The 23,040-nt window shown below is 43.7% G+C and overlaps 1 protein-coding gene across 10 annotated transcripts in view; it reads left to right on the top strand.

Annotated features, from left to right (window-relative positions):
• The window catches only part of FAM117A (family with sequence similarity 117 member A), a 64,092-nt gene extending 47,200 nt beyond the window's left edge, over positions 1-16,892 (top strand). For 7 of the 10 annotated variants that reach the window (XM_039333194.1, XM_039333195.1, XM_039333199.1 and 4 more), the window contains 5 exons: positions 885-998; positions 7,715-7,849; positions 9,510-9,735; positions 10,836-10,956; positions 15,180-16,892. In XM_039333194.1, coding sequence (XP_039189128.1) covers positions 885-998; positions 7,715-7,849; positions 9,510-9,735; positions 10,836-10,956; positions 15,180-15,510 — 927 coding nt within the window. In that variant the 3' untranslated portion in view covers positions 15,511-16,892. Of the gene's footprint in view, positions 1-884; positions 999-1,657; positions 6,769-7,714; positions 7,850-9,509; positions 9,736-10,835; positions 10,957-15,179 lie in introns of those variants that run through there. The other 3 variants (XM_039333197.1, XR_005555494.1, XM_039333193.1) reach the window with 3 other exon arrangements.
• The last annotated feature ends 6,148 nt before the right edge of the window (positions 16,893-23,040 follow it).

The following is a 23,040-nucleotide window of genomic DNA, read 5'->3' as shown; positions in this document are numbered from 1 at the left end:
AGGTTTAATGCATCTACTTTATTTTATTTTAAAAATCATATATCCTATTCACACTCAGTGTTGGGTTGATTATAGAAGTGTACAAGTCCACCTTATAATCACTCTTTAAAAGAGAAGTATAACAAAAAGCCAAAACTGATGACCTGATGGAACAGGGATTCTAAGATGGAATTTGTTTGCGAGATTTAAAACATTAAGATTGATTTTCCTATGCTCTGATAACTTTATTTGCAAATATTTGTTTATTTGTCTATTATCTAACAAATACTGGAATGCTTGTTTTTGTCTACCAAAGTTTTCAAGGTCTTATGAAAAACAAACACATCATTAAAATTAAAAAAAAATACTTTAAACCATAATAAACTGTAGCATTTCACAAAGAAGTAAGAATTCCTGAGATAGTAATGATAGAGCTCAGTAAAACTAGCAAGTCTTAAAATGCCAGTATCTCTTCTCTGTGCAATTGATCAGAGAGTGTGCAATCTTTCAGAACTGCCTGGGCACCATTTAAATGAACAGATGAAGTGCCTGCCATCAATACATCTGTCTTTTGGAGATTGCATCTTAGTTTATTAGTTTGTTTGGTCTCGTGATTAAGACACCAAACTAGAAACCGGGAGTCTGTGAGTTCTAGTCCTGCTTTAGGCATGAAAGTCGGCTGGGTGTTTTTGGGCCAGTCACTCTGTCTCAGCCCAACTCAACTCACAAGGTTATTATTAAGGGGAAAAATGAGACAAAGAAGTAGTATTATATATGTGTGTAGTATATGTGTGCAACCTTGAATTACTTATAAACATAATAAAGGTGGGATAAAAATAAATTAAAAAATAAAATAAACCTCATCCATTATGCTACTCAAGACTAGGTAACTTTTCATTCTCTAGATTGCTAAACTGAAGCAACAGCTCCAGCGAACAAAGCTTGCTGTTTGGAATAGCAAAGAGAAAGCCCAGAGCTTTTCCACTCAAGGCAATCATAGCATGGTCCCATCAATCAAGGTATCTTCTAATTTTTTGTATTTTTTTAATGTTTCTATTAGAAAATGGCAGGAAACAGAAACTCTTGGACTGAGGAAAAGAAAGTTTTATTGAGAAAAAATTGGCCTAAAGTATTCAGTTCTCGATGGCTTGTATAGGGAAGCTGGAACAATTATTTTCCTTCAACCTAAGGCATAATATAAGGAATATGGGTATTTCTCCAGAACTGGAGATGGAGAATCCACCAATGGGTTTAGACTGTATTCCTGCCCAATCAGATCAAGTCAGCCAAAGTTGCCAACGCCCGTCCTGGACTATAGAGATCCCAGTCTTGACTTGATCTTGCCCAGGACAGACGTGCAGATTTGGCTCTTAGGCAGGCACAGTCGCCATTGGTGGATTTTCTTTTCCCCAGTAGTTGTTAGGCTATAGTGGCCTAATTGAATTAATCCCAATTCAAATTTTCATTGCTATTACCAGATTCTCCAATCCTTTCCATTGGAAATTGGAGTTAACTCCTAATTCCCTCTAGTTGGGGGGGATACACGAGCTTTTGTTCAGGAAGGGGCTTCTTCCTCCTTTTCCCCCTCCCCCCATCCAAAAAAATTTCTGCTTACTGGATTGATAGGGACTAATGGACGTTAGCCCCAGCCAGCTGAGGAGATCAATATCTCCAACAGAGCTTGCAGCTGCAACTCCGGGGACCGGTTTCAGAAAAAAAATACCTTCAGAGACCTTCCCTGCTCATTCGGGATCCGTTGGAGCCTTGAGGTGGATTCAGGCCAGCAGAGCGATTTCGGGCCGTTTCCTCAGTCTATCCAACGAGTTTCAATCTTTCGGCCGAAAAGGGGGTGCGCGCACACGAGAGCAGCGCTGATCAGCTGTTCGGCGGCTGCTCGGTAAGTCTAAAACAGCCGGTTTTTTCTCTGCCTTGCTTCTCTCACGAATTGCACTCCTCCACAGAATCGAGTCTCGGGCAGGCCTTGCTTTTCGGAGTTGGCCCACGCACGGCCGCCATTTTAGGATCGCGCGGTTTAACGCGTGGCCGCCATTTTGGGACCACGTGGACTTAATAAGCCTAGCGAGTTCAGAATAAGGTGGAAGGGGATTCTTCCTGCTTTACACTGAGAGATATTTAAAGTGAGGGATCTCACAGGGGGGGTAGTCCTCAAATCAAAGCTACAGACGGTCTCACTACAGATTGGCAGGCCGCCATTGCTTAGTCGGCCGCCATTTTGGGTGCAGGGTTGAGGCCTGCTCTCAGAGAAGGGGCCTAGCCGCTTCCCTATATATTCTCTCTTCACCGACAATCACAGGTCTCCATTTTTATTTGTGATTTGACTGGATTGTTGTCACCCAGGCTTTCCCTGGGGTTTTCCCTTTTGTAGGCTCTGGTGTCTCCTATTTTTCATACTGTCAACACTCATACAATTGGCTTCATCCGGATTCCAGGCACCCCTTGTAGTGTGTCTGTCCTTATCCGGTTAACAACTACTTGGATTCCAGGCGTCCCCAGTAGTGTGCCTGTCCTTATCCACAGTACTTCAGGCCGGATTCCAGACACCCCCAACAGTGTGTCTATCCTTATCCGTGTACAGCCATTGTTGGATTCCAGGCGTCCCTAGTCGTGCGCCTGTCCTTATCCACGCAGAGGCTTTACCTAGGTTCCCGATGTCCCCTGTAGTATGTCTGTCCTTACCCAGTGTGTAATACTCTCCAGATACCAGGGGCCCCCTATCGTGTTCCTGTGCTATCGGAGAATGGAGGAGTCTACTCTTTCCTCGAAGGGAGCCTTGCCATCCTCATCAGGTATATCTGGTCCGGAAGACATTGAGAAGATAGCTACCTCCAAGGTCAGATCTACCACAAAATCTTCCAAGAAAGCAGACAAACAGGTCAGCAGGAGACACCAAGCCTTAGAAAAGGAGTTCTCCAAGGCACAGAAAAGAGCCAGGTTGGAAACACCTCAGACCGGAGGGTTAGCCCTTGACTTACCCCTGGGGGTTCCAACCTCCCCTCTTGGGATCTGGTCAATGGGGGAATCCTTACATTCCTTCTTTTTCCCAATCTTCCACTACATGGGTGCCTCAGGGGGCTCCCGAGGCCACATTCACTCCTACTGCAGCAGGGCTCTGTCCTAGTGAGCCGGCCCCTTTCCCTACGGAGGACCGCCTAGCCCTACTGATTGCACAAGCAGTAGACCGAACCCTTGATGCCAGGGCTCAGGCCTCTAGACCAGGGACTGCCATTCCCCGTACCGTCCAACAACCGGGGACTGAGACCTATTATAACCCCTCTTCTCCATCTGAGTCATCAGTTTCTGAGGATTCTTACCTCAACCAGCCTGCCACAGAGCAGGAGGTTCAAATGTCTGAAGAGGAAGAAATTCCTCCAGAGGCTCCTTCATTCAGTGGCCTCTTTAATTCTTCTTTCTTTATCACCTTGCTACGTAAGGCCACATCCACCTCTCATCTTGGGCCGGGAACTTCATCAACAATGACTCCCGTTCACTCAGACTCGGAGGCAGACCCGAATTTCGTCGAGGCGGTCGCCGCTCAACACCGCATCCCATGTCCTTCTTTATTCCTGAATATGATCCGGAAACAATGGGCCTCTCTGGCTTCTCTTTCCCTCCCAAATAACACCGACAAAAGGCTGTACAATGTGGCCAAGGATCTGGAGGAGGTTCTGGAGGTACCGGTTGTGGACAAGCCCTTAGGGCCCCTAGTATCGGCCACCGCCATCTCCGGGGATTTTTCAGAGGCCCTTAAGGCTGAGGACCACAAGTGCGAGTCCACTTACCACAGAACACACCAAGCGGCTGCATGGGCGATCAGGGCCGCAACCTCCGCCTCATTTTTCAATAGGGCCGCACTCTGCTGGCTCCGGCAACTTCAAGCCCGGATTCCAGCGGAGGATATCCGCACACACCAGGACATTAGTAAGATGGTGGCGGCCACTGAGTATGCGTCAGACGCAACCTTCCAGGCCGCCAGGTTTTCGTCCAGAGCTATGGCGTCCAGTATCACTGGTCGACGTATGCTTTGGTTGAAGCACTGGCAAGCCGATGCTAAGTCCAAGTGGAAGTTGGCAGCTGCTCCATATCAGGGAGGTAAGTTATTTGGGGACGTGCTAAATCCCTACTTAACTGAAAACAAGGACAAATGCAAGGTCCTCAATCATCTCCTCAAAAGAACAGACAAACGCTCCAGCTATTACCCAAGGAGGCAGTCCTTTCGTGCTGGAGCTAGATACAGTTATACTCAGCCCTTCCAGCCCTTTCAGGCCAGGCAAGATAGGCAGGAGAGACAGGCTGATAGGCAAGCTCCTAGACTCAGACAACAACCGCAGGGCAAGCGGCCCTTTCAAGGGAACAGCAGGCCATTCCACTGCTCCAGGTGACTCCCCATCAGTACCTCCCATAGGGGGCAGACTATCTCTCTTTGCCCACCAGTGGGAGGCCATCACCACGGACATGTGGGTGCTCAACACCGTCCGTCATGGTCTTTCTCTGGACTTTGTATCCAACCCCCCAAATCGGTTCCTCTCTTGTTCTTATCCCCGAAACTGAACAAACAAAAGACTAATGAACGAAGCCGTTCAACATTTATTACACATACGGGCCATAGAACCGGTTCCACTGGACCAGAGAGGTCAGGGATTTTACTCCATCCTCTTCGTTGTTACCAAGGCATCAGGGGAATGGAGAGCCATCTTAGATCTCAAGGGCTTGAATTTCCATCTTGCATACCACAAATTCAAGATGCAAATGCTCCGCTCCATCTTGAGAAGCATAAGAAAAGGGGACCTCCTGACGTCTATCGACCTCACGAAGGCTTACCTTCATATCCCTATATCTCTGGCCCACCGACGGTTTCTACGGTTCACATACAAGGGACGCCACTTCCAGCACAGAGCGCTCCGGTTTGGCCTATCATCGGCTCCCAGGGTGTTTACCAAGATCCTGGCGGTTCTAGCAGCTCATTTAAGGATGAGATCGGTAAGAGTCCAATGCTACCCAGATGACATATTAATCCAATCATCGTCCACCGGGTCCGCCTTGTCGGACCTCGAACTGGTGGTAAAACTGCTCCAGGACCACGGGTTCTCAGTAAACTTTCCCAAGAGCCACTTGGTCCCCACAACAAGACTATTACACCTCGGGGCCATCATAGACACAGTGGAGTGCCGGGTGTACCTATCCCAAGAACGCCGGAACAGCATAAGGGAGTCAGTTCTTCAATTACGCAGGTGTCAGTCAGTAACGTTGGCCAGTCTCTCCCAATTGTTAGGGAAGATGACCTCGGCCATAGCAATCGTGCCATGGTCCAGGCTCCACTCCCGGGAACTACAATGGTTCATGCTTCCCTTCCAGAGGCAGAACCTCAGTGCATCCCAACAAAGGGTAAGACTCCCACAACAGGTGTTGCGGTTCCCTCATGTGGTGGCTATCACCAGCCATACTCAGAGGGTCATGCTTCAAGGAGCCGGACAGGATAGTACTCATGACCGACACCAGCCTGTTCAGCTGGAGAGCACACCTTCGGTCGCAGTGGACATAGGGACGTTGGTCCACCTCAGATCTCCGGCATTACATAAACTGGCTCGAACTACGAGCCATCCATCTAGCCTTCCGTCACTTTCGCGACCTAGAGCAGGCAGATCGCCGCTCTTTCCACGGTCCTCATTTGTAACTCTGTTGAGTCATTGGGACATCATCTTTTACTCCGCTCATTCCTTAAAGGGGCTGCTAACACCAGAACTCCCACCGTGCACAGGTACCCTTCGTGGGAATTACCACAGGTCTTACGGGCTCTTACCAAGTCACCCTTCGAGCCCCTAAAGATGTGTGACGTTCTCTACCTGTCCCATAAGGTGGCATTCCTGGTGGCAATCACGTCGGCACGACGTATCTCTGAATTGGTGGTGCTCTCAATCCGGGATGATCTGTGCGCTTTCCATAGGGATCAAGTGGTCCTTCGACTTGACCCTACCTTCATCCCGAAGGTCAATTCTTTATTTCATAGGTCACAGGAGATAGTGCTGCCAGATTTTTGCCCAAACCCATCGCATGCTCTGGAACGGCAATGGCATAGTTTGCATATCTGTAGAGCACTTCGGTACTATATTTCACGGACAGCAGAATTCCGCAAATCAGAAGCCCTTTTTATATCTTTCCACTCTTCCTCCAGGGGTCGGAAGATTTCCTCTTCCACTATTGGCAGGTGGATTAGAGCATGCATCACCGGGGCGTATCAAGCTGAGTCACTGCCGGTTCCAAGACAGGTTACAGCCCACACGGAGTGCAGCTACTTCTGTGGCATGGGCCACCCAGGCTTCCATCGAGGAAGTCTGAAGGGTGGCCACATGGGCTTCGCCATCTCCTTTCATTCGGCACTATAAAATTGATAGGTTTGCCTCAGCAGAGGCTTCCTTCGGTAGGAGAGCTCTCCAACAAGTTTTACATCAAAGTACCACACTGGACCACTCTACTCCCCACCCTCAGGGACAGTAGGCTTTGGTATGTCCCATTGGTGGATTCTCCATCTCCAGTGCTGGAGAAGAGGCGTTGTCTTACCTGAACGCCTTTTCTCAGCACGGAGATGGAGAATCCACACCCACCCTTGTAGGTCATCTAGGCCTAGGGTTAGTTTTAGTTTGTGAGCCACGTCTTATGGTCAGTCAATGGCTACGCTCGTGTCAAGACTGGGATCTCTATGGTCCAGGACGGGCGTGGCAACTTTGGCTGACTTGATCTGATTGGGCAGGAATACAGTCTAAACCAGCGGTTCTCAACCTATGGGTCGCAACCCCATTTGGGGTCGATCGACCATTTTTCGGGGGTTGCCAAAGGCGGCGATCTGCCATTTTCTCCCCTCCGGGGGCGGCGCCGCACATGCGCGCCACGCATGGGGGTGGCGGCGTGCATGCGCGCCGCGCATGGGGCGCGCCGTGCATGGGGCCGCCGCCGCGCTGTGCATATGCATAACGTTTGTGTGACGGGGGTCGCTGTCACACAAACGTTGAGAACCGCTGGTCTAAACCCATTGGTGGATTCTCCATCTTCATGCTGAGAAAAGGCGTTCAGGTAAGACAACGCCCCTTTTCTGTGTCTGTTGACTATATTGGCATTGTATATTGAGATTGTGCATGACTTATTTAAAGCTCCATTACAATCCATAGCCAAGATGCAGCATGAACCAGGCACATCTGATTATATCAGCCATATCTTTACCAGTCCATTTCCCAGTTGTTTCCCAATTGCCATTTTCATTGACAATTAGAGGAAAAAGGTCTATTGCTTAGCCTAAGAACCTTATTGATATGCAGATGATCTTAGGCTCAGTGTCTGTAGCAACGTTAAGTTAGAAAGATCTGTAAGAACCAGTGGCTAATATTTACATGACAGAAAGACCTCCATACACAATCAACCATATATTAGCTTAGCTATATATGATCCCTGAAGATAAATTATAATTCATCATGTTGTGAAAATTCAAAAAATTGGAATCATATTAGCAAGCATAGTCCATTAAACAGGAAATAAGAGCAGCTATCATTCTATTGGGGATCAGTGGAATAATGGCCAAATTTTAAATTACTTTATATGTTCATAACAGATGGGGGAGTATTGGTCCACAAAGTTATGTGCTATCCATCCACCTTGGAGAATATTTTATGCTTGCACCAAGGTGTTAGTGGCTTCTTGATACAACACTGCATGTCTTTGTTTGTAGGCTTCCCCACTTGCATCTTTTCCAGTCCCGACCACTGTATCGATCAGCCCTTCTTTGCACAACAGTTTCGACAGTATCAGTCAGGAATTGGAAGAGATGTTTGTAAAGGAGCAAGGAGACGAGGAACTCCTCAGAGTGAGTTACTGCTGGTGGGGTGAGATATGAGAGTCACCTTATCTGGAACTCAGAACATGTCAATTTTTGTAGAATGTTTACACAGTTTTCACTGCCAGTTTAAATGATCAAGCTCCTCCCATCCAAAAACAGCCGCATGCTTTTCCATACATGATTTGGATTCTCAACTTTGAAATTTCCAATATTTTGTATAATGAAGAAAGGGAAATTCTGGCTATCATAATTTCCTTTGACAATGAAGAACAAAATATATTTCATAGAGATCTACACTGCACTGTTCTTCACAGGGCAGACCATCAGAAAAAGCAAATGCCCATTTTTGAGGGCAAATTATGTTTTGCTTTGCAGGAGATTGTGATGATTCTGGGATAGAACTGCCAGTTAGAGAACAGCAATGATGGGCATCTCACTGTGTAGTCCAGCAGGGAGAAGGAACATGGAGAAAGGGATCTTGGGCAAATGGGTTGAAACCCAGGTCTGAAAGAGACTCCAACCTGACTCTTAGACTGAGAGACAAAGTTAAAAATAATTTTAGGGCTCTAGGATTATATTTGCAAGGTATATACAATTAGAGAAATAGATGAATCTTTATAAATCCCATTCTTAATTTCTTAATAGAAATCAATATGTTCCTATGTTAACCAACCAATGACTTGTCTACATTCCAACCAATTATATTGTGTTACGGTAGTATTTGCTGACTTCAGCAACTATAAAATATGTAAATTTCAGCTCCTAGATTTCTTAACAAGAGCAATGCTGGGGGGCGGGGGGAGATTTTAGGATTGAAGTTCATACATCTTAAAGTTGCTGATGTTGAATAGAAATTTAAAATAATTTTTGAATTCTCCAAGAGCTTTCTTGGTGACAGCAAAACAAAACAATAACAAAGATACACACAATTCCTCCAAAGCAAGGAGGTTTTGCAATAGAGCTCATAACATTGTACCTATAAGACTAAATATGTCTCCAATGATCTCATAGTAAAGAGAAAAAGGAAAAAGTAGGAAACTTGTCACATGCACCTGTAGGGCTTTTTATCCTTATCATTGACTCTTTCTAAATACTGTGTCCAGTACTGGTACCAAATATTGACTTAGGGCACCCTCATGGAGGATTGATAAATGTGGTCTTTAACCTTCTGCTGTCTTTCCCCAAAGCTGAATTAGAGTGCTTTAGATATTACGCACTTATAAAAACATATCACATTTCAGTCAAATTTTATCATGGTATCACTACACCTTACTCTTTGCCTTGCACCCAAATCTATTATCGCCATCTAATTTAAATTATGGGTAGTCTTATCTATGGGATATGATTTATGTGGGGAAAATTATTGTTAGTCTTTTGGGTTTTCTAGCTCTCTGTCCTTCATATCATTATTTTTGGAGCATATCTATATTCCATCAAGTTATGGCCGAGGAACAGGAACTAGTTACATTTGGTTTCTCTTCTCCCTGAATAATTTTATTGGTAACTATAAGATTGCTTATAGACTATACTTTTGTCAATATTTTTGTTATATAAATTGCTAGAGGGATGTTTTTGGAAGAAGAGGGATAAAAATGCTTTAAATATTTTAAAATGTTGTCAAGGTCTCCCCATGACTCTGCTCATTCCTGCCTGCTTGTTTGTACTTAGAGGGTATGCTTTCTTTTAGATCTTAGATGTCCCAGATGGGCACAGAGCTCCACTTCCTTTCCAAAGAAATACTGACGATTCCTTGTTGCCACATCTGGAAAACAGTAGTCTCTGCAGCAGCCTTTCTCTTTCTCCATCCCCTTCAGCTGCTCTTCGACAATCCCCACATTCTCCTGCTCAGATAATAACTGATGAAGCTTTGCCCAGGGCTTTAGACAAGCTAGTATTGGAGGACAAAGGTAGAGGTAAGAAGGTTAGATTAGTAGCAGTCTGCTGTTATATATAGCTTTGAAGAATTGTACATTGTACAGGAGATTTATTGGCTTGTTGTTTTAAATGGTCCTTGACATTCAGCAATTTAAGGATGCATTCTGGAAGGGTTAGGAATAAAAAAAAAGAGATCCCTCTTATAGGTAAACAGATATAAACAAAATTAGTTATTTTAGTGTAAACAATTGGATCTAATTATTTCTATTGGATGGGCAATGTTTTGATGGCTGGGGACTAAATATTTTGGATATAGCCAAAATGATGCATAGTGGCTGGAAGACAAAATGTGATTTCCCTACCTTGGAATTTTGGAGGTAATATGATTTTCTTCTTCTTCTGTGTTTTATAAATGATTAAATCTATTTTAGGACATGGTTTTTCCTCCCAAATGGCAAGAAATTCTGCTATCAATTTTGACAACTGTAGGCAGAGGTTGTTCTGCAGAGTGTTACAAGGGAAAAGCTCCACCTGTTTTTTTTTTATGTGCATTGTGTGTCACAGCCACTATCTTCACTTTTTTTACCATACCTTATGGACATTCTTGATATGAAAGTCTTATCATTAAACATGACTTGAGACTTAATGTTTGCTTCTTTAGGAACTGAGTTTTTCTAATTGGGAGCTGTCCAGAGTTGGTTGAAGATGGGCCCCTTTATAAATGTTGTAAATAAATGATATCTATCTATCTGTCTGTCTATCTATCTATCTATCTATCTATCTATCTATCTATCTATCTATCTATCTATCTATCTGTCTTATAGTACAGCTTTGTACTACTTAAATGCAAACCTTTAAAAACAAATGTATATAATTGTTATGAGATTTGCTTTTGATTAAAAACCATTCCAGTAGACTACATGGCAAATTTATTGCTTGAGCAGTCTCAAGTCCCATGAAATCCGTAATAGGATTTCATCTCGGTATTTCAGTTCTGTCAGATGTATAACTCTACTTTTATGTAGTTTCATCTGAGGAACAGAAATCCTGCTGGCAAAGGTAGCACATTAACTCAGCTTTCATTGTTTCTGCATTTATTTGACTGAATGGGTTCTCTTCCTTAATTTTCCTCTTTCAGAAAATGGCATCACTTCTCCAGTCCTTGCCTTTGCTCTGTCTCCTCGTCCCAACCACACCTATGTATTCAAGCGGGAGCCCCCAGAGGGTTGTGAAAAAATCCATGCTTCTGAGGAAATAGTGTAAGTCACCTTTATCTTTAGTAACTATAGATGAGAGAGCAAAAAATTGAGAAGGATCAAGTATAGAACTGCCCTCCATATAATGCTGATAGAAATTATGATAAAAGTAAGAACCACTTCTAATCTGAGTTGCATGTAAACAATTCCACAAAGCACTGATAGACAAGTACTTTGTCATTTTTATACTAAATGTCTTTCAAAGACCTTGTCTTACAATCTACCCATGTCTTATTCTTATAGTAATCTTGAGAGACAAGTTGAACTTGAGATCAGGACTGATTCAGGGTAGTTTTGTTCTCTCCACTCCTGCTCTGAAACTGATGACACCTATTTTGCTAAATATATTTATTTCTATGCTACATATCCCCTTTATGGATTACTGCCTTGTCGTGGCGAAGGGGCTTGTGTAACTCAATGAAGCTATAAGCTATGCCGTGCTGGGCCACCCAAGACGGACAGGTCATAGCAGAGAGTTCTGACAAAATGTGATCCACTGGAGAAGGAAATGGCAAACCACTCCAGTATCTTTGCCATGAAAACCCCATGGACAGTACTAAAAGGAAAAAAGATATGACGCTGGAAGATGAGCCCCTCAGGTCGGAAGGTGTCCAATATGCTACTGGGGAAGAGCAGAGGGCTAGTACTAGTAGCGCCAGAAAGAATGAAGCGACTGGGCCAAAGCCGAAAGGACGCTCAGCTGTGGATATATCTGGTGGTGAAAGGAAAGTCCGATGCTGTAAAGATTTTTTTCTCCATAGGAACCTGGAATGTAAGATCCATGAATCAAGGCAAGCTAGACGTAGTCAAAAAAGAGATGACAAGACTGAACATTGACATCTTAGGAATCAGCGAACTAAAATGGACAGGAATGGGTGAATTTAACTCAGATGACCATCAAGTATACTACTGTGGGCAAGAATCCCTCAGAAGAAATGGAGTAGCCTTCATAGTCAATAAAAGAATAGGAAAAGCAATACTGGGATACAATCCCCAAAATGACAGAATGATCTCAATTCGAATCCAAGGCAAACCATTCAATATCACAATAGTCCAAATCTATGCCCCAACCACTGGTGCTGAAGAGGATGAAATTGACCGGTTCTATGAAGCCCTACAGCACCTTATAGAATTAACACCAAAAAATGATGTCCTTATCATCATGGGGGATTGGAATGCTAAGGTAGGAAGCCAAAAGATAACCGGAATAACAGGCAAGTTTGGCCTTGGAGTACAAAATGAAGCAGGGCACAGGCTAATAGAATTTTGTCAAGAGAATACGATGGTCATAACAAACACTCTTTTCCAACAACCCAAGAGACGGCTCTACACATGGACATCACCAGACGGTCAACATAGAAATCAGATTGACTATGTGCTCTGCAGCCAAAGATGGAGAAGCTCTATACAGTCAGTAAAAACAAGACCAGGAGCTGACTGTGGCTCAGATCATGAGCTTCTCGTTGCAAAATTTAGGCTTAAATTGAAAAAAGTAGGGAAAAGCACTAGGCCACTCAGGTATGAACTAAATCATATCCCTGATGAATATACAGTAGAGGTGACAAATAGATTTAAGGAATTAGATCTGATAGACAGAGTGCCTGAAGAACTATGGATGGAAGTTCACAACATTGTACAAGAGGTAGCAACTAAAACCATCCCAAAGAAAAAGAAATGCAAGAAAGCAAAATGGCTGTCTGAGGAAGCTTTGCAAATAGCTGAGGAAAGAAGGGAAGCGAAAGGCAAAGGAAAAGAGAAAGATACACCCAATTGAATGCAGAATTCCAGAGAGTAGCTAGAAGAGATAAGAATGCCTTCTTAAATGAACAGTGCAAAGAAATAGAAGAAAACAACAGAATAGGGAGGACCAGAGATCTCTTCAAGAAAATTGGAGATATGAAGGGAACGTTTCATGCAAAGATGGTCATGATAAAGGACCAAAATGGCAGAGACCTAACAGAGGCAGAAGAGATTAAGAAGAGATGGCAAAACTACACAGAAGAACTATACAAGAATGAGCTTAACATCCCAGATAACCACAATGAGATGGTCACTGACCTCGAACCAGACATCCTAGAATGTGAAGTGAAATGGGCCTTAGAAAATCTGAGCAACAACAAAGCTAGTGGAGGTGACAGTATTCCAGCTGAGCTATTCAAAATCTTAAAAGACGATGCAGTAAAAGTGCTACACTCAATTTGCCAGCAAATTTGGAAAACTCAATAGTGGTCACAGGATTGGAAAAGGTCAGTTTACATTCCAATTCCACAGAAAGGCAATGCCAAAGAAAGTTCAAACTATCGCACCTTTGCACTCATTTCACATGCTAGTAAAGTTATGTTTAAAATCCTACACACTAGACTCCAGCGTATGTGGATCGAGAACTACCAGAAGTACAGGCAGGATTTCGAAGAGGCAGAGGAACTAGAGATCAAATTGCCAACATATGCTGGATCATGGAGAAAGCTAGGGAGTTCCAGAAAAACATCTACTTCTGCTTCATTGACTATGCTAAAGCCTTTGATTGTGTGGATCACAACAAATTGTGGCAAGTTCTTAAAGAGATGGGAATACCAGACCATCTTATTTGTCTCTTGAGATACCTATATGCGGGTCAAGAAGCAACAGTGAGAACCGGACACGGAACCACTGATTGGTTCAAAATTGGAAAAGGAGTCCGACAAGGCTGTATACTGTCGCCCTGCCTATTTAACTTATATGGAGAGCACATCATGAGAAAGGCAGGGCTAGATGAAACAAAAGTTGGAATTAAGATTGCCGGGAGAAATATCAACAACCTAAGATATGCAGATGATACCACTCTAATGGCAGAAAGTGAAGAGGAACTAAAGAGCCTCTTGATGCGGGTGAAGAAGGAGAGTGCAAAAGTTGGCTTGAAACTCAACATTAAGAAAACCAAAATCATGGCATCCGGCCCTCTCAATTCCTGGCAAATAGATGGGGAAGAAATGGAGGTAGTGACAGATTTTATTTTTCTGGGCTCCAAGATCACCTCAGATGGGGACTGCAGCCAAGAAATTAAAAGACGCTTGCTCCTGGGGAGGAAAGCTATGGCAAATCTAGACAGCATTCTAAAAAGCAGAGACATCACCCTGCCAACAAAAGTGCGTATAGTCCAGGCCATGGTTTTCCCAGTTGCAATGTATGGCTGTGAAAGTTGGACCATAAGAAAGGCTGAGCGCAAAAGAATTGAGGCCTTTGAACTATGGTGCTGGAGAAGACTCCTGCGAGTCCCTTGGACTGCAAGGCGTTCAAACCGGTCAGTCCTAGAAGAGATCAACCCCGACTGCTCTTTAGAAGGCCAGATCCTGAAGTTGAAACTCAAATACTTTGGCCACCTAATGAGAAGGAAGGACTCACTGGAGAAGGGCCTAATGCTGGGAAAGATTGAGGGCAATAGAAGAAGGGGACGACAGAGAATGAGATGGCTGGATGGAGTCACTGAAGCAGTAGGTGTGAATTTAAATGGACTCCAGAAGATGGTAGAGGACAGGAAGACCTGGAGGAACGTTGTCCATGGGGTCGCGATGGGTCAGACACGACTTCGCAATTAACAACAACAACAAATGCTACATATTTCAAGTGCATAGCGAGTAATAATAAAAACAAAATATATGTGTAATCAGACTTCTAATATAGTTGTTTTCTTAAAAAGTCACCTAAAAATCTTTTCTGTTCTAGCCCACCAACAAAATATAATTTAGCCCAGTGGTATGAACTGAATTTATTCTGAAACAAGATTAGAGCTTCAGATGTATGCATATAACCCATCTATTTTTGTTTCATTGCCAAAGCAGTTCAGTGATTCTATGGGATGGATAACATTTAGAGTTGAAAAGTAATTCTTAAATACTTCAATACTTGCATTGTATTTCTTTTTTGGTAATCACTGTGTCTCTTGGATGGAGTGCTATGCACATTAATGGTTTTATGACACTATAATAAAGAATTTGTACTTTGTAAACTGAAAACGTCTAAATCCGGTAATGTTTGTTGTACCAAACACCATGTCTGTTACAGCAGACTCTAGGTGAGCATCTCCCCCATTTTTGCTGTAAAGTGCAAAATTCTGAAAGACGCAACAGTCTATGCATATTTTTTTAAATGTCTTATTTGTTGTACTGTCATCCTATAACCTATCAAAATCTGAAATATTTGTTAGCATTAGTTCTTATATACTTTTTAATTCTGATTTTTCTTTTTAGGTCTGATCTGCCTGTCCTGCCTTCTTCTCCTGATAAGAACAAAGTCTACTTCAATCCAACGGGCTCTGCTTTTTGCCAGTTTAGTCTGGTGAAGTCTCTTATTCCCAAAGTAAACATCCTGTACAGAGACTTCTCTTCCTCTCCCAGCCCAAAGTCCTCAGGCACATTTTCTTCTTGCCAAGTCACTACCACTGTCCCCATCCTCGCTTTACAGAAAGACTTAAGGGGAGACTTCAGTGAAAACCCAAAATCTCCTTCATTAGGCTTGGAGTCCTGGAAACGGCACCAACCTGAAGACACTGCCCTGTTTCATAGTTCCGTGGTTGTCTGAAGCACAGGGAGTGGAGTAGAGGCAAAATAAATGTATGGTCCTTCCAAGGCCTGTAGAAAAAAGTGCCTTGATACTGGGAATCAGAGTGATCCCAGCAACAGCCTTAAAGTAAAGATTGCTATTGGACTCCTTTCAAGGAGCACTTTCTTTCCTTAAGCATCTCTGTCAATATCTTTTTGCGACTCTGGTATCCAAAGAGCACCTAATCTTCTCATTTGGAATGCCTAGGCAATTACAAGGATTGTCTTTCTCTCTGCTTGCTGTGTGAGGCAGGAGCTCATTGATGGTGTTTAAATGTTCCTAGAGATGTTTCTCAAGGTTCCAACAGAATAGAGTGTACAATGAATATAAGATGCCAGAACTTACATATGCTGATTGAACAGTTGATGTCATTGGATAAAAATTGAGCAGAGTTGTGGTTTATGGAATCTCAACTCTGCAATACCATTAAGATTCTTTTCATATCCTGCCCTGCACTGTATGGCACTCACATCACTGGAATACAATCAGCTAAATGCTTTGAAGTATTTTCTTTCTTAATGATTGTACCACACCAGATAATTGACTAAGTAAATTATTCAAGGTGTGTCTTAGAGATAAAGATTTTGAGTCCCTTCATTAGAAGAAAGAGCAAAGGAGGAATGTCCTAGTTGCACTTTTTCCAGATGGACCTCCTGAAATTATTTTTTTCAAAGAACTTTGCATAATGAGATTGAAGCCCAAGCCATTCTCGAGGGATGCAGCTGCCAATGGAATTAACATATGCTATTTTCCTTTATTATAATAAATTGGACTCCTCAGTGCATCTTGACACTACAACTCTTCTAGACCATGAATTGGAAAATCAGCTCAGCTTTATTTTAAGAAGATTCCAAAGATCCTATGTTCACTTACGTCTTTGTCCTATACCTCTATCAACCCCTTCAATGGAAAGCCTTAAACCTAGTGATGCCTTGATTGCAAAGTGTATTTGGAAGTCATATTTTGTTGTTACATTTATGGATTGTACTAGGAGGGTTTTATGAAATTGAGAGAAAACTATATTTTCTTTTGAAGACAGTATTTTTGCAGCTACTTTTAAAGTTTTTGTAAATGTTAATGTACTGTATGCACCATGAAAAGCTTCATGAAACAATCTGTCTCAGAGCTTCATTGCATCTTGAGTTGAAAGGTTTTTGCAGATTTTTGGTGTTCAAACCAATTAAAAGAATGATAAAAATGTTGAGTATCAAATATGTTTATACCGCATTGTGTTAAAAAAAGGAGAAAGTAATGGTCCAAAATAGCTTGGATTGATTTTCATATTTACAGTTGTATTCTTTATAGCCTTATAAGTTTGCATTGCACTACCAAAACTGAATAAGAACTGACTGATGGATTGAGTGATGATATATTATTTATCCATATCCCAGATACTACTTAAATAATTACTTTTTTCATGTAGCCACTGGTAACATTTAAACTTTTGAGAATATTTGGGGTTACATTCAGAAAATGTCTGTATATTCATACTGGTTGCCATAATAAGCATGCCAGTCATAAAACATCCAATTATCAGAAGATAAATTGGTGTGGTTTTACTTACTGGTTCTATAGCCCCTGCAATATGCCATCATTGTAACTTAATACACATACACACACATACACACTGGCAGGGCTTTTTTTCTCATAGAATGCCCAGAACGGAGTTCCGGCACCTTTTTTGGATGGAACCTTGTAGGGTAGGCAAGGCGGGTTGTATGATGTGTGTAAGTTCCAGCGCTTTTGTTTTTTAAGAAAAAAGGCACTGCACACCGGACTAGACTTTTGGTTGCCCCCAACCATTTTGTTTTAAGAACTCCAAAGGATTTGCAAGTAAGAATGGTACTCTGTTCCCTAATGCATGGGTAACAAACAGAAGAAAGCCTAACTTGAATAAACAAGATTTGATAAGTCTCATAGAAACTTAATAGGATGAGAATCATGAGTGGAACATATTTATAATATATTATTTATACAAAAGAAGTAGAACAAAAAGATGGAATGGCTTTTAGGTTTTTTTTTTAAAGCTGTTATGTCTATGAAGAAATCCAAGTCCCTCAATATCCTGTTGAAAGTATCTGGGTAAAATTAAAAGGAGAGATAAATAAAAGGAATACTCCATTGTAGGAATTTCTTATAGGCTATTTATTTACATAAATTACGTTTTTAAACCCTGCCTTTATTATTTTTACAAATAAGGGAGTGAACATAATACTCCCTGCTCCTCTTATTTTCCGTACAATGGCAACCCTTTGAGGTGAGTTGGGCTGAGAGAGAAGGACAGGCCCAAAGCCACCCAGGTGGCTTTCATGACTAAGATGGATCTCCACATCACCCGATACTTTAGCCACTAGAACAGCCTGCTTTTTTACCCAGTAGATAAGGTGAACAATGTCTTTGTAAATTAACTTATCATGTTACAGTGGTAATAACTCCTCTTTGGTAGAAAACTATCTTAACCAAAAATATGTAAGTTTATTATCTACTTTGCTGAGAATCGTAGTTTTCAGATGAAGAAATAAGAAACAAGGGGGCTAGCTATCTAACAGGAATTAAGAGGTGGCCCAAAAAAGTTTTGGAAAAAATTATGATGGGGTTCAAGTTACCTACAACTAGTTTAACTGCTGAGAAGTCATTCGTGTATCTTGGACACCAGGAAAGCAGATTTTAAAAAGGTAGACAAATATTCTGTCTTAAAATCGTAATTAAATAAGTTAAAGAGGAATGGGAGACCCTGAAAAATGTATGCACAAACTTGAACAATCCCCATTAGGACTTAAAGTTTTAAGGCAGCTATGTGGATGAATAGCAACCTCAATTGGCAGTTTGAGAAACAAAAAGGTTTGCAAAGAATATATTCTAATATCTCAAGCTTGCAGTAATGCAGCAAAGCTAAAGCTCAGAATGAAGTGAGTTGTGAGGACAAAACAAAAATACTTCAAAGGGATGAAAGGAGAGTTTGAATTATTTCATACAGAGAAGATTGGGAAATAATGTTCAATATGGAGAAGTTAAAATTCCATCTTTGCATCAGTCTTCTCTCAAAAAAGAAAGAGATCTTTCTCCAGCATGATAGATGTAGCATCCACCGATTGGGTAATCAAAGCCCTCCTACTCAGATTTAGACTAAGACCAAACTTTAGCCACGCCTCCCTTGGGCGCTCCTTTCCCAGTTTTGTCTTAGTCTATGCTCAGAGAGGACACAGTTTTGTTAGCTCCTCAGCAATTGTTAGTTTAAATAGTGTAGCATTAGGATTGTTAATATAGCTTCCTGTAGTGTACTCTTTACATAATTTTTGTTTTTTTAGTAAAGGACAGTGAATTAGCAACCTTGGAGAGTTGCTTTTCAGAGGGCCTAATTGGCCTCGTGGATCGTCGGAGCTTTGCCGCTGAGGCAGTTTTCAGCTCAGAGTATCTGTTCAGCACACTGAGGGAGGCTTCCCTTGTGTGTGATAACAATTTTTATTGCCAGTGTTTCTGGAGAATTCAGCCTATTACCAGAGCTTCTCTCTTGCCTCGTGGCCAGGAGGCTCTATCCAGGATCGCACAGAGACTCCCCCAGGCTGCAGAATCACAAGTAGTTTGTGGTGCCTTATAGCTGTAAGGGGGGAAGTGTGTGTAAGGTTCCCTCCGTCTTTTTGCCTGCCTGAATGGGGACTTCAAAGACGAGGCTGGAGAAGCTGTCTTACAGCTCTGACTAAGAGGAGAGGCCATTTTTAAGCACAAAGAAGACCTGCGGCCGCCATTTTGAATTTGGTGCTGGGCGTGGTCGCCATTTTAAGGTTGCTTTTGCCTCCAATTCAGGCCTAGCATTAGTGACTCACTGCGTTGGGTCCTCTTGGGGGTTTAGCTGTTGTTTTTTCGACGCATTGCTTCTCAGAGATTGATTACAAAAGTAAAATAAAATAAGATAAAATAAAATAAAAATAATAATAACAATAATAACACCTATTATCTTAAATTGTAGGGTTCCTGACCTGTTCTGTTTAGCTCCCGGCGCTGTGCCGGCAGGGCCCAGCAGACAGTTTTAGACAGCTGTTCTGGCTGTTTGCCATTGTGGTTGTCTTAGGGCGTGGGAAGCTTCCCTCCCGGATAACTTGATCTGCGTAGTTACCCCCACCCCAGGGCTTCTCCTACCTGGAAAGCCTGGGCACAATGGCAGATGATGAGTCTCCTCAGGCTTTGCATTCAAGCAAAATGCAGATCCTCTGATTCAAATACAGGGGGGAAGAAAAAAGCTAAAACAAGCATTTATCAACCAAAGAACCCTCCAAGACTGCTGAGCGAGAGGCCTCGAGGAGACACCAGGCACTGGAGCAAGAGTTCTCCAAAGCACAAAGGCTCAGGTCCAGAGAAGCTGAATTGGTTCCCCCTGCTTCTCTGGCCAGCTCACCTTATGAGCCCTCACTGGTGCCATCTTATCAAGCCCCCAGGGCAGGGTCTCCTCAAGGGGGAACTGAACAGGTCAGTCTATCTGCCCCTAGACAACATATCCCTATATCCCCTCTGCCAGGGCCTTCCATTTCTCCTGCTAACATTAGTATGCATACTCCTGAGACCACCACTGCTGGTGTGCCTTCAGCTGAGCGATCTTTATGGGCTCAACAGTTTCAGAGCTTTATGCACCAGGCCTTCAATCAATTCATGTCTTCTTCCTTAGCAGCTGGTCCCACCCTTGCCCCCAGACCGCACTGGACGTCCCCAGTCAGCGGGTTCAGGTATTTCTGAGACTTCATCTCAGTTTGGGGAGACTGAATCTGTTGACCTGGTGACAACTGAAGGACCTATGTCTGAGGATGAGGAGGTAAATTAGGATCCAACCCCAACATCGGGGCTTTTTGATCCAAACCTATTCAAATCTCTTTTGTTAAAAGCCTGCACAACAGCCAACCTGGTCTCGGAGCAGGAACCCAAGCCATCTACCTCGGCTGCACAAGAGTCAAACCCTTTGTTTGTTAGAAAGGTGGTAGAGGAAAAACAAGTTCCTTGTCCAGCTGTTTTCCACGAGACGGTGGAAAAAGAGTGGACCTCACTGGCCACCCTACCCTCTCCTAACAGCACAGAAAAGAGATTGTATAATGTATCTTCTGCATTCTCTTCCCTTCTAGAGGTTCCCACAGTGGACGCTCCATTAACATCTTTGTTCTCCACATCCACTGTTCCTGGAGACATGGCCGAACATCTCAAGGCGGAAGATAAACGTTTTGAGTTTTCTCTCCGCAGGGCTCACCAGGCCTCTGCCTGGGCCATCAGGGCGTCTTCGTCCTCGTCCTTTTTCACGAGAACTTCTATCATGTGGCTCCGGGAACTACAGGCATTAATTCCTCCAGACCAGGTACGCGCACATCATACTCTAGGTAAACTAGTAACAGCGGCGGAATACATGTCAGATGCTTCCCTCAACTCCACCAAATTTTCGGCCAGATCTATTGCAGCCACAGTTGCATCCCGAAGATTCATGTGGCTCAAACAGTGGAGGGCTGACCTAAAGTCAAGATGGCGTCTTGCTACAGACACCTACAGTGGCAAGAATTTATTTGGCCAAATCCTAGAGCCGTACCTGGTTGAAGGGAAGGATAAGAGAAAAACCTTAGCTCATCCGTCCAAGAAGACGGATAGGAGACCTCAACAAGAATTTCTCAGGCAGTCCTTCAGGGCCGGAAGTTCTTGGGGATGGAGGCAGCCCTTTCGATCAGGGCAGTCCTGGGATTGGCCCAGAGGTTCCCGATCCTTCTCCCCCAGACAGGATCGCCAACAGGACCGCCAGAATTCAGGAGCCAGGGGTCAGTTCCAGACCAAGCATCCCTTCAGGGGGGCGGGAGGCCGTCCATTCCGAAGGTCTAAGTGACGCCAGATTGGACCCTCCCATAGGTGGACGCTTAACCCTGTTCAGCGACACTTGGGAGGTCACCACAAACGATACCTGGGTGAGAGAGACCATAAGATTCGGTCTAGCCCTAGAACTAAAGTCCATACCACCAGACCATTTCCTTCAGTGCCCCGCCTCAAGACACCCACACAAGGCCGAACTAGTGGACACAGCAATATCACACTTATTAGAAATAAGAGCCATAGAATCAGTTCCTCCGGAACAAAAAGGAAAAGGGTTCTACTCCATTCTCTTCGTGGTTCCCAAGCCCTCAGGGGGATGGAGAGCGATATTAGATCTAAAGGGACTCAACAGCTTCCTAATCTACAGGAAGTTCAAAATGCAGTCCCTCAAGTCCATTCTAGCAAGTGTCAGGAAGGGAGATTACCTCTCCTCCATAGACCTGACAGAAGCCTACCTTCATGTTCCTATCAGACCACATCACCGCAGATTCCTCCGTTTCTGCCATGCAAACAGACATTATCAGTACAGGGCACTTCCCTTCGGTCTATCCTCGGCACCACGGGTATTCACAAAGATACTGGCAGTATTGGCAGCACATCTCAGATTAATACCGGTAAGAGTACAATGTTACCTGGACGATATAATCATTCAGCCCAGTTCATTCCACACTGCTCAACTAGATCTACAGACTACAATAGAGACACTTCAGAGACACGGCTTCTCAGTAAATTTCAAGAAGAGCCACACCACCCCTATCACTCGGATCTTGCATCTAGGGGAGGTGATAGATTCAGACCTATGCAAGGTCTACCTCTCCCAGGAACGCAGGGACGGTATCAGATCCTTAATTCGCAGGATCCAGAGAGAGAAGGTAGTTCCCCTTGTCCAGTTGTCACAGCTGTTGGGGAAGATGATTTCTTGCCTAGGAATAGTGCCGTGGGCCAGTCTTCATTCCAGACATCTACAATGGTTCCTGCTTCCCTTCCAGAAGCGGAGCATGAGTGCCTCCACACGGAAGGTGAGAGTTCCGTACCACACTCTACAGTCACTCAGATGGTGGGGGTCACCAGCCATACACAAGGGGACATTCTTCAAGGAGCCTCACAGACTTATCCTGACCACGGACGTCAGTCTGTTCGGTTGGGGAGCGCACATGCAGACACATATGGCTCAGGGTCAATGGTCCAAGCACGACCTCACGCACAATATAAATTGGCTAGAACTCAGGGCAATACACCTGGCTCTTTGCCAGTTCTCCAACATAGTGAAGGGGAATCATGTCCTGGTAATGACGGACAATGTCGCAGCCAAGGCTCATATCAACAGACAGGGAGGGACCAAATCTTGGTCCCTCATGCAGGAGGCCCTAGCATTGGGTCTGTGGGCAGAATCCCATCTGAAATCCATCAGAGCAGAACACATTTCCGGGGAGGAGAATCGTCAGGCAGATTCTCTAAGCAGGGCGACGATAGACCACTCGGAGTGGCGATTGGAACCGAACCTCTTCAGGGAAATATCGGAGAGGTTCGGGCAGCCTCAGGTAGACCTGTTTGCTTCGCCAGCAAATGCTCAGCTTCCCAGGTATTTCACGCGGTTTCCGTCATGGGGAGCAGAGGGAACGGACGCGCTACGCAGCAGATGGCCCAAGGGACTTCTGTATGCCTTCCCTCCACTTC

The sequence above is a fragment of the Crotalus tigris genome, unplaced genomic scaffold (assembly GCF_016545835.1).
Source record: "Crotalus tigris isolate CLP2741 ecotype Arizona unplaced genomic scaffold, ASM1654583v1 scf7180000024472.5447098, whole genome shotgun sequence".
Lineage (NCBI taxonomy): Eukaryota > Metazoa > Chordata > Lepidosauria > Squamata > Viperidae > Crotalus > Crotalus tigris.
This window is presented reverse-complemented; position numbering and strand designations above follow the sequence as displayed.